This window comes from Triturus cristatus, chromosome 7 (genome assembly GCF_964204655.1).
Source record: "Triturus cristatus chromosome 7, aTriCri1.1, whole genome shotgun sequence".
In the NCBI taxonomy this organism is placed as follows: domain Eukaryota; kingdom Metazoa; phylum Chordata; class Amphibia; order Caudata; family Salamandridae; genus Triturus; species Triturus cristatus.
This window is the reverse complement of record NC_140590.1, coordinates 1,007,836,206-1,007,848,776: the sequence shown is the minus strand read 5'-3', so window position 1 is coordinate 1,007,848,776 and position 12,571 is coordinate 1,007,836,206. Positions and strand designations below refer to the sequence as shown.

The 12,571-nt window shown below is 46.0% G+C and overlaps 1 protein-coding gene across 3 annotated transcripts in view; it reads left to right on the top strand.

The window, feature by feature from the left end:
* Positions 1 to 12,571, top strand: part of P4HA2 (prolyl 4-hydroxylase subunit alpha 2) — a 388,236-nt gene that overhangs the window by 78,253 nt on the left and 297,412 nt on the right. For all 3 annotated transcript variants that reach the window (XM_085618047.1, XM_085618048.1, XM_085618049.1), the window contains exon 2: positions 6,308 to 6,415. In XM_085618047.1, coding sequence (XP_085474173.1) covers positions 6,334 to 6,415 — 82 coding nt within the window. In that variant the 5' untranslated portion in view covers positions 6,308 to 6,333. The remainder of the gene's footprint in view (positions 1 to 6,307; positions 6,416 to 12,571) is intronic.

Below are 12,571 nucleotides of genomic sequence, written 5' to 3'. Positions count from 1 at the left end.
AACCTTGCGATCTGGCTCCTGAAATCCTAGAATTCGGGTACCTAACTCTTCCCCCTGACTGTATGAACCTCATCAGAGAAGCTAGAAGACCTACCACTAGAGCGTGCTACGCCGCTATGTGGAAACGTTTTGTTGTTTATTGCCATAACAACACTATCAATCCACTGGACGTGTCCATTCAACACATCATAGGCTACCTACAAAGGTGCAATCTAGCCTATACGTCCATTAGGCTACACCTCGCAGCTATTGCAGCTTACCTACAAAACAGGCAACATCTATCACTCTTCAGAGTACCTGCCATTAGAATAATCCCCCCCAGAATGCCACCCTCACCTGTGTGGAACTTAAATATCGTTCTCACAAGGCTAATGGGGCCTCCCTTTGAACCTCTACACAAATGTGAACTACAATTCCTAACATGGAAAAGCGCTTTTCTTGTAGCCATCACTTCCCTTAGAAGGGTCAGTGAGATACAAGCACTTACCATTCAAGAACCTTTTCTCCAAATGCACCACAACAAGGTTGTTCTCCGTACCAACCCAAAATTCCTCCCTAAAGTCATTTCTCCTTTTCACCTAAACCAAACAGTAGAACTACCAGTATTTTTCTCGCAACCACAGACCGTTGCAGAAAGGGCTCTTCACACACTGGATGTCAAACGAGCCTTACTCTACTACATTCAAAGAACACAACCTTTCCGTAGGACCAAACAACTGTTTGTTTCTTTCTCTCCACCACACAAAGGCAACCCCATCTCAAAATCAGGGATAGCTAGGTGGATTGTAAAATGCATTCAAATCTGCTACCATAAAGCAAAGCGAACGCTATCCATTCCCCCTAAAGCCCATTCTACACGAAAAATAGGGGCTTCCATGGCATTCTTAGGCAACATCCCATTAGATGATATCTGCAAAGCAGCTACATGGTCAACACCGCACACTTTCACCAAACACTATTGTGTAGATGTGCAAACTAAGCAACAGGCTAGTGTGGGCCAGGCTGTACTCAAAACATTATTTCAAACCACTGCAACAGATACGGGTGGTCGCCGCTAATGGTGGATACTGCTATATAATCTATGCACAAGTGTGTAATCTGCAGCTCATATGCCTCGAACGGAATATGCTACTTACCAGTATGCATCTGTTCTTGGCATGTAGAGCTGCAGATTTACACACGCCCACCCGCCTCCCCGGCTACCTGTATCTGTCCCAGTTTATCTTATTTAGATAGCACACACATGGGCATCTTCACTGTTATTACTACGCTCCATCTTTCCCTGCTGGCGAAAAACAATCTGAGGATGGAGCCGAAGCCCATGCGCAATACGATCCAAAGGAGGAGTCACCGACCGCGTGACTTCCAAAGACTTACCAAGAGGAAAAACAAACTGCAAACATCCGAGCCCAACACCAGATGGCGATCTATGCACAAGTGTGTAGATCTGCAGCTCTACATGCCAAGAACAGATGCATACTGGTAAGTAGCATATTCCTTTTTACTCACCAAAGGTATGTTATTGCAGGTTAAGCCACAGAGGTCCTTTTAAATCCCGATGCATTATTGCATAAGGAGGACAGGGATATTTTTTTGCCCTAAAGGAGTATAAAGGAATAGCAAGATATCACCACTTTAATTTCAATTGATAAAACTTTGTTAAACAAGGAACAGAGCTAATTTAGATCAAAGGTTGGTAAAGGGGTGATTGTAGGATGTGTGAGTGTCCCATCTTTAGGACCCTAGAAAAGAGCGCTCAAGCAAGTTTAATTCTTTGAACGACTTGTTGAAAGTATTATGAAACACACCCCTATCAGTGGACTATATCACTTGGCTGGGGGAGAGGGTGTGTGGCAGGACTGCAAATTGGCCTGAGGGTTGTGGTGACTAATTCTCTTCTCCCTTCAATTAGAGTTCTGCTCAGCCTCTTCGCTTTCCTTTTAGCTAACATTTACTAGGGGGTTAGGGGGCATGGCAGACTGCAAATTCACTTGCAGGGAAGATTTTACTCAAATATGGAATTAGCTTAGAGCTAAATTCAGGGCGATATAAAGTTTTAATAGAAAATGAAACTCATTCATAGATTACAAGCTTCATTTGAAGGCAAAAGCTAAATCAATCGAAACTTTTTTTAGTTGTTTCAAATGACAAAATAGTCACTACCCCAGTCATGCAACTGAGATTCACCATTGGTAACAGACACATTTTCCAATACAGCGAGACACAGACAAATAATAATGAGACTTAAGGTATGATGCTAGAAACCATTAAGGGTTCATGGTTTGACTAGTCTGGAGGTGCGTCAGCTAAATGGGTGTGACAGCTTTTATTTTTTGGTGTGTTTAATATCTTATTGCAGATTTAAACCTGTTCCTTCCAGAATTATAAGGAAGATCTATTATTCCAGGAATGGAACTGTAATTAAGTATACACACTTGTTAGACCTTCCATCTTTTGGCGTGGACCTTACGTCTTCCAACCTCCAGTTTGGACCTGGTTTTGCTGACGTAGGACTTTGAGCACTTTGACACTGCTAACCAGTGCCTGAGCGCTGTACTTATCCTATACATACTGTTGATCGGCGAATACATGATTGGCTCTTTTGAGTTAGCTGTTAGTCCCTTGTCTAGGGTTAAGGGCATGTAACTCAAATGCTCCTACATGGGCCTGCAGCACTGGTTGTGCCACCCACGTAGGTAGCTCTTCAAACGTGCCACAGGTTTGCCCTGGCGAGGGCTGTGTATGCAGGTTACTGTTACTGGGCTTGGCATTTAAACAGCTACTTGCCAAGGTTCTGCATATCTTTCACTACATCGGAGTACTCCCTGGGGGCATGGTGCGGTGTCAGGAAGAGGTAGGGCCTGTGCGCGCCTTGTTCACTGGCAGTGAATGGCACCAAATGGTGTGTTCGTATGGTGGGGCCTGCTTCTCGCATTGAAAAGCCCTAGGGGATCAGTGGAAAGGCTATTGAACAGTATTTCGTGCGTACAGAAGAGTAGCAGAATAGTGTTTGATATCAATGAGTAAGTAATGTGAAATCCTCCCTGTAGTGCGAGTGGATTCAACATTACTAATGTGGGAGTGCCACTTTAAGTTGGCATTTCTGTGCTCATGGCTCTGTATGCCTGTCAGCCTGTCTCCAGTCCATGCCTGGGTGCTGGGGGGGGAATGCTACATCTGGGAATTCCTTATAGATGGCCATAAACTAGGGGCACTCGAGGGGAACTGCAGACCTCTGACTCTGAGGTTCCTTCGTGGGATGGATACGAGAGGTTGGAATTTGCACCTGCATTCCAAGGGGCAGGATCCCGGCAACACTAAAGATATTGATCAAGCTTCCCAGGGTAGGATGACAGACAAGACACCATTTTGAGTGAGCCTGTGCATTTCAAAGGTGGCCTTTTGAACTGATCTCCTCTCCAAAAGCCATTGTGGCTCCTCGGCACAGCGTGATTATGGCACACGTCGGGACCAAGTGATAATTCTCTTCCTAGAGCATGACACGCACCAGGCCCCCATGAGTCTGCGGATGATCCAGTTGAAGTCCCTCCTACCCTAATGATTCCTTGTGTCAAAGTCCCAGCACAAAACCAGCGTGGTATGGTTCCAATCCCAAAGCGTCTCTAAATCCTGAGGACAGAGCCCCAGTAGTTATAGCCACAATGGCCTTTGAAGATAAGATCAGTTTAAAAGGCCACTTTTGAAATGCATGGGCCCTCTCAAAGCCGTGTCCTGTCTGCCAACGTACCCCATGAGACTTGATATATTTCTTTAGGGGGGCAAGTACCCTGCTCCTTGAAATGCAGCCTCCACCCCCTCATACCCATCCCAGGAAGGCCCCTGCGAGTCAGAGGTCTGCAGTTTTCCTTGAACCCCTAGTCTATGGCTGTCCTATCAGGAATGCACAGATTTAGCTGTCCCCCTAGCACCCAACTGTGGACTGGAGACAGGCTGACAGATGCACAGAGCCATGAGCATAGAAATGGCCACTTTCCCAAAGTGGTATTTCCACCGTAGTATTGTCGAATCCTCTCGCACCGCCAGAGAGGATTCACCATTACTAACTCTTCAATATCAAACAATATACTGCACGAAGTAAATACAGCTCAATAAACTTTCCTCATATCCCTCATGCCAGTCAAATGTGAGAAGCTTGCCTTACTGTACCGAACACATCATCCGGTGCCATTCACTACCAGTGCATGTAGTGCACCCGTGCACATGCCCTACCTCTTCCCAACACCACACTCTGTCCCCAGGGAGTACTTCGCTATAACGAGTGACATGCAGAACCTTGGCAAGTAGCTTTTTAAATGCCAAACCGAATAACATAAACCTGCACACTCCATCATAGCAAACCTGTGGCATGTTTAAAGATCTACCTCCGTGGGTGGCACAAGCAGTTCTGCAGGCCCACGGAGGAGCATTTGAGATACATGCCCTCTGCATATGTCTTACCCCTTGACAAGGGACTTACAGCTAACTGAAATTAGCCAATAATTGTTTTCCAAAATATTTTTATTGATATTTAAGAAAAAAAACAATACAGGTGTACAAGTTATCACAGGAGTTCACTTTTATGTGAGCCATTTACGATTATCTGTCTCCTAAGCATTATTACAATAACATGGTATCAGTACTTTGTGGAACATTTAACTGAGTGACGCTATAATTGGATAGATGTTATTCCCTATCTATTAGGTATTTCTGTCAACATTGTTAGCCATAATAATATGTGTAACTTTAAGATGTACTAAGTTGTTCTCCAGTATTTACTGTACCCTTACACCTTCTTGCATCTAAGTAATTGACCATGCAACATGGTTTGGCGCTCAAGGAGTTATGGTCGCGGAGACCGACATTATTAATGTCAACATTATGTGTAACCGAAGGTAACCCTTCTAGTTCTATTGACATTAGAAAAAGTTATCAACAGAACATAAAAAAAATAAAACCAAGAAAAAGAACAATAAAATAATCATAATGTCGCCCAATGAGTGTGTCAAATCAGTCAATAATGTATACACTAATCACCAACATGTATATGACATGACAGTGCTTTGGCACTGAATGAGAGTGTCAAAAGCGCTCAAAGTCCTAAGGCTAGCACATATATCAGCAGAAAACCGGGAGGGACAAAAGCAAAAAGTCGCGGGAAAGCACCCTAGAAAGGGCCATTTCCAACACTGAGGATAAACCTGACTATTCTGTGTCAAGTTACCCAAAGGTGAGAACAGTTTATCGGACAAGTGTATTGCACTCATCATGTCTAGGACAGTGGATTCTCTCTGGCTTCAATGCTTCCCAGCCAGCCAGAAACCTCTGGGACTAACAGCATTAAACAAACTCATCATGAAGTCACACCCGAACAGATTTGAGTGTGAGGTAGGACTGAGTAGAAAAGAATGCTTATCAGTGATGGGTCTGATGGAGTTTGAGATGGGGTCAGGGATATGATAGGGAACTCTTTGGGTGGAAATACCAACTGCATCTGTGGAGGAGCCCGGGAGTGGTAATGAGGAAATCACAGAGGTTTTTAAGGCATAGTGGTGAGCAGCTAGTGCTGCTGTCATTGAGACAAGTGGTGCGTTTACAGTTAATAAAGCTATCTACTTAGGGCCTTTCTGGTTTACAGAGATTAGGGCATTCAGGACGCAGTGAAAGCCTCTTGCGTTGCCCTCAAATTCCGGATAAGTATTTTGAGTAACTTGGTGAAATTCCACTAATTTAATTGGAAATTCAATAAGCAACACCTGCCGAATTGTGTCTGAAGATTTAGAGGTTCTTTATAACAGATACAGGCAGACATGTAGAATCATCTCCCAAGTGTAATTTGAAGAACCCTGGCAATGGTTTTTATACACTTGTGTGTTACTTTTTAATTAATTAGTTTTGGCTTTTCTGGAAAACTCAGACCCTGTAAAGCTTTATGTTGCTGCTTTTTAAACACATTTCATGATTTTGTATTGGGTAATGGGAAAAAGTCATTGTCCTCTCTTAAACGTAGAATCACAAAAGTGTCACAATGTTGGGCAAAAAGTTATGTTTAGTGTTATAAAGTCATTCCTAAAAATAAATAATCTATTTGAATGCACTCATCCTTAAAATTTGAAAAGACCTATAGGTGAACCACACTTCCTACCTAAATGGGTAAGAGCTAAGGACTCAAAAAAATTGTTTGTTAAACATTCTTCTATTACTCTATGTGTAAAGTGCAAAAGCCAACTCATCAGACTTGTATTAACTTATTGCATTCTCACATGATGATTTGCTAGCCTACAACTTTAAGTGATCTTGTTTTTGACAGTGACCGAGTTCTTAAACTCACTGAAGATGAAGCGGTGCATAGCGTCTGTGCTGTTCCTCTGCATTGCCTGTGTCGGGCACACACAGGCAGAGTTCTTCACTTCTATAGGTATGTCAAACTGTTTATATTGCACACTTTGCATATATTGCCACGATAACACTCCGTCTGTGCCCGAGCACTAGACTTTGCAATTTTTGGTATCGCTAGTGCATTGTGACAGAACCTGATTCTATGTGATTTACATTTGCAACTTATAAAGACAGGTTGTGTGCTTTTTGAAGAGCCCCAGGAACTTTATGGTAGTGGATAACCAATGTAAGCTACTATCAGACTCGGTGTACAATGGCTTGCTATTTTTTTCTTTTTTTCAATAGTCTAGCTTGACAGCACCGGTATCACCAGATAATTATATGTGCATCGCTAGAGAGGGACTTTCACTCTGCCCATATGTTGGGAGCCAGGAGTACATGTTTTGATTGAACAGGAGGTCTGTTTCCACAAAAAAGTGCTTGCCTTCCTCACAGCTGTGATCATTTTGCTTATTTATTCAGCTACCTAAGCTTGAATTAGCTTTCAGAGGCACACACAGGACATTGTACTGCTGTAAAAGTGTCTTGGATAACTAGATAATTTATGGTGTTTGTTTTTCACTGACAGATGAGAGGAGGGCTGCCATGAAGAATCTATACCATTCCCAAAGTTGTTGAAGGTGTGTGTGTTTTATTGCAATGAGGTTAGAGGGTGCATGCAAAAATGAGTCAGTGGATGGATGATTGGATGTATGAGTGCAAATGTGAGAGAGAAGAGTACATGTATGATGATCTATTGAGTGCGTAAAGCCATCAATGACACAAGAGGCACTTTCAACCGTAAGCCAGACCTATTGGGATTGCCAATGTTTGTTTTAGACTGGTAGAGATCAGAAAACATAACTCTCCCAACTGTTGTAGTCTGGAGAGGTGAATGAATCGTATTTGACTAGATAGATCGTTGTCTACGTTTTCACTTCTCCTCATTGGCTCACTTCCTGCCCCTACAAAGCTGCTTCTTGCTAGAGCAGTCAGTCATAGATTTTCTGTTTTTTCTCCTTTTTGACTTCGAATTAAGCCGATTTAAAAACTCTGAAATCTATTTCCGCACGAGTACACATACTTAAGATGTAGATTTCTGACTTCTTTGGGATTTGTAAAGAATGCAAAAGCCACGTATTTAAGTTGTCAGGTCGTACATTTGCTATAGTACACCATTGGGCACATGTATGCAGATGGAAAAATACATGATTACATTTTGTGTTATTGTTCATTTGCACGGTTAACTTAAAATGTTATTTTCTTTTGTAAAGGGAAATATCCCTGCAGAGACAATCTTTCCTTTACATCTCAATTAAATATGGATTTGTTCCTTTCGGTTTCTCACACTGGAAAAACACCAATTCCTGGCTTTACACAAGAGCAACTTACATGTGTTTGCAGGGTGGCAGACAGTCTACCCTGAATTGCCTCATTCCCCTACCTGTAAATAATACGTTTGTAAACAATAAGAACATCTGGCCGATTGCCTGAATTAAAAAGTACACATTTTGTTAATGAAAATGTCCACAGATCCTGATTCCCTAACTCAAGAACTTAAAATGTCTGTCCACAAAATCGTTTTAGTTTTGCACTTGCAAGAGTACAACAACTAGCAGGTGCAAATAACGTTATGAATTCAGCCGTTTGGCTGTCTCTCTGCAACCGTGGCTGTCTCTGATATGCCCATGGTTAAATATTTCAGGTCTGTAGTTGTCCACTGGTTATCTGAGGCTATCTGCATTGACCAGTCACACTCATTCGTTACCACATTTGAAATGTTTTATTTGGCTAGCAGCTTTACAAGTCTTTGATCATCAAACCAGTTTTATATATATATATCTCTCCAAGGCTTTCAGCCGAAATGCGTCTGTTTGCGCATTTCTATGTGATGAAATAAACTGACATTAAGAGAAGACCACCAGAGTGCTTTGTGAAGTTCTTTTGTGATATTGAATATGCGTCTGTATATATATATATATATATATATATATATATATATATATATATATATATATATATATATAAAGAGAAAACGCCTTCAGGTAACCAAATCCTTGGCAAAAGACGAAGCATACCCAATATGAATTTGTGCCAGCGTTTATTTAGTGCCCAACACCAATGCCGCCATTTATATATATATATATATATCTACTGGCGGTCGCCAGTAGATAGTTGTAGTTAGGACCGAGTTCCCATAGGAAATCTGAAAATTCTATTTTGAATAACTTTGGGGCCGGTTGACGAATCCTCGCGAAATTTTCGAAACTAATGGGGCGCTCCGCTCAGCTCCTACCCTGAAAGTCTCGGGGTGATTCGTCAAGCGGGGGCTGAGAAAAAAGGGGGGTCCCAAAACGCGTTTTCACCATGCATTTTCCCATAGGACCTTTAGTCGAAGTGACAGCCCGAACGGCTGAACAGAATTACTTGAAATTTGGCAAAGAGGTAGTCCTCAGGTCAGGGATGTGCCTTTTGCATATATGGTGTCAATCTGTTCAGTAGTTTCTGAGAAAATTGCAGTTAAAAGTACATAAATATCGCTGGGGCAAGATGGCCGCTGCTCGACCGTAGGGGATGGTCGCTCTTCTTCTCCTCTCCCTAAAAGTCGTGAAGATGCTGTAATGTTGTAACATGCTGAGTGCTCCCGGCTGGTTAATGCGCATATTGGACTATTTACACAGCGCTGAGACTCAAGAGACTCAAGAGGGCAAGTTCTCACTACGATTTATTTTTAATGTGGGAAAGGCAAAGACACTGAAGGCCTTTCTGGAGCGGAGTCTAAGGAGGCTGGAAAGCGAAATTGGAACCGGAATGGCACCGAGAGGTCCTAAGCCCTTGAAAGAACGGAAGGAATGCGCGCTGACTAAAGATACCCAGGGGAGAAAAATGGCAGCGCCGACTCCGACTTTGCCTTTGAATCTGAGAGGACCGGCACAAACGCGAAGATTGGGCGCTAAGAATATGGAGGATGGCAAATCCATGACTGATCATACTGCTTCTGGTGTAAGAGACCCCGCTGCTGATCGCAGGGCGGCTAGGAACCGGCAAGATGACGACGGCAAAGGTAATGATACATTCCGACAGCCTACCTTGTTTGAATCCTTCCCCATGATGTCGCTGGAAGAACTGCGGAGCCCCGAGGTCGGCCGCGATGGAAACTGTTGGACCCGGCCTCGTGGCGTGGTCCTTACCCCCGTGGATTGTGCCCGTTCCCCGCCCCGGTCTTCACGGGCCACCCTTCTGAACTACCCCGAAGCCCTTCATCCTGAGCTGCACGAGGTCGCACACCCCTCGTGGCTCCGCCATCTTGTTGGCATCCACGTGACTCTATGCACCAGCCAGCGCGACCCCGCTCAACCCGGCCTCGACCCCAGCGAAGCCCCGACATCGAGGCACCACGAACTGGCCAGGGGGTGCCGCAGGAACCATTCATCGCCCCCGGCGGAGGACAGTATCGATGGGACCCCCAACTGTCCTCCCCTCTCAAGGTGTGATCGCCCTGCAACTCCCTTGGGCCTGGCGCCTCTCCTGCTGGGCGTCTGGCCACCTCCACCCGGCCTCTCCGCCCCCCTCGGGCGCCTGGGTCCGGACATCAAAGGGCTCCAGACCTATATCTGGGGCGACCCCGCCACAGATCGGCAGTTGTATCCCGGAGTCGAGAGCCCTGCTGATTGAATCGCGGCTGACCTACCGAGAAGAACTTTTGTCGGAACCATCACGAGCCCTGCGGACTGCGTCGCGGCTCCTTCTTGTGAACACTTTGAAGCCACCCGGAACATCGGAGCCCTGCTGACGCTGTCGCGGCCCAACCTCGCTGAAACCTCCCTCGGAGCCCTGCTGACGACGTCGCGGCTCGAGCTGAGCAGAAACCACCTTGAGAGCCCTGCTGATTGGATCGCGGCTCTCCACGAACTATACGCCAGAGCTCTGCGGACGCCGTCGCGGCTCTGTAGGAAGGTGGATATCTGACTATGGTTACCCCCAACTTTTTGCCTAGTGTCTAGCTGGTTTTTCGACTTAGTTGGCCTGAGATCCTGCCATTCAGGGTCTCAGGCTGTCTGCTCTCTCTGTAAAATGGACTCCATGTACCCTAGGTACATACACAATTGGTAAGGATCACCTTATTGGACCCTGTACAGTGTACCCTAGGTACCCAGGGCATAGGTGTACCCTAGGCCTCCCAGGGGCTGCAGCATGTATTATGCCACCCCTGGTCTGGCCTTCCAATCAGACACAACTGGCTGATCACTCAGCTGGGGCAAGGTCGTGTAATCACCCCTTGCTTAGATATAGTATGCCTATATCTGCCCTTATATATAGACACATGTGTACCTATCAGTCACTCCTATGGCAGGCCTTAACAATCCTGGAGGCAGAGTGCTTGGTAACATGTGAGATGGTGCTCTAGCATGAGCTGAGCCTGTCTGCAGCTTTCGGAACCATGTCCTTATAGCTGTTCTATGATATAGCCTACCATATACTCTTAAAGTGCCTTATAATCTTAAACGGTTATGGTAACTATGGTTTGGCTTTATCAAAACATGTCGTGTAAGGTGTCTAACACTTTGGAATAATACCCCCATACCATTTCTGGTGATGAGGATATTATTCCTCCCTTCTAGAGGGAGAGACATGTTAAAATCCTACTTTGCTGTTTATCTCTAACCAAAGCCTCAGCATCACAAAATGGATGCTGCTGCCACAGACACAAGTCTGACCTCCTGCTGCTGGGAGTGATCCCAGCCAGGGAGGCCTGGACAATAGGTTTCCTGCTTGGGGAGGTGCTAGCACCTCCCCAGACAGCCTTTAGTGTATTGGGGCAGGGTGGGCTGAAAGGAATGAGACATGCCTGGGGCACACAAGGTGTTCTTTGCATAGTCCAGTTCAAACCGGCGCTGGGGCACTCCAGCCCCAGCTCTGGCGCGAAACTGGACAAAGGGAAGTGGGTGTAACCACCCCCTCCCAGGTCCCACCCATAAGGCGTGACCTAGCAGGTATCCCAGCCCCCCAGATTAGTATAAGAGTGGGAGTTGGGCCTCAAGACTTTAGATTATCCTGAACCTGCAAAACTGAACAGAAACTCTGGACCTTCGACATTCGACGAAAGAAGAAGACTGAAGAATCTCCCTTGTAGCCAAGGAGTGGCTACCCTGTGCAAACAGGCACCATCAAGAGACTACCCTTTGCTTTGCGACCGTTCTACGAGGAACCGACTGCAGAGCCCGACCAGAGCCTTGACTTCCAGACTTCTCCGACCCTCATCCACATCTGCAGCAGAGCTGAGATCCGTGGAGGCGACGAGCGACGTGGGACCGGCTACCTGGGAAAAGTGGCTAGTAACTTACAGCGCAGCTTCTGAGGTACCCTCGAAGTTGTGCACCGGGGATTGAGAAGCCCCAACCCCAAGCACCATCTGCACCGAAGATCAGCCCCCCACACTCCACGAGTCCTGCGTGGGGCCCTTCAGCATTTTCCTGCTTGCCGCGTCTGTCCGGTTGCTTGCCCGCTGGCTAGTGGCCTCTGTGACGACGCTTCCTGAAATCTTCTGCTCTGGTTTGGCTCCTCCAGACTGGCTCCCGCTTCTCTGCAAAGAAGAAGCACCCCAGACCTTCCTGGTCTGCACCAGAAGCAAGTCCCTTGTTCTTCGTGGGTTCCGCTTGCCAAGGCTTGGTGAGTCCTAGTCCAACTTCGACGCCGCCGACAGCAAGAGCCTTCGTGGGACAGCTCGCCTCCTGGTCCTGGTCGTCCTCGACGCTTCCGGGTCCTCCTGGCTGCAGCGACAAGCTTCACCTTCACCTGCAATCTTCACGACATCGCCTGGTTCCTTCCTGGTTCCACGTGGTCACTGGCTAGTGACCTTGACTCTGTCCCTTCTGCTTGCAGGTTCCTTCTCTTCTTGATCCCAGCCTTGGGATCCACCGGACACTCTCCCCTGACTGCCTGTCAGCATCTTTCTTCAGGCATCCATAGGAGTCGACGACGAAAACGACGCATCTTCACCCCTATGCACCCGCAGCCTGTGGGCTAGGTAACTTGGGTACTCCGGTGCTCATCAGGATAGTGACTATCCTAGTGTCTAGTTTTCAAGTCTCAACTTCCTAGCTACTCCGGAAGTGTCCTAAATCTATCTATTTCTAAACTGTAACATTGCTATTGACTTTTACGCATTACGCGTGAGTGTTTCCACTCTGCACAC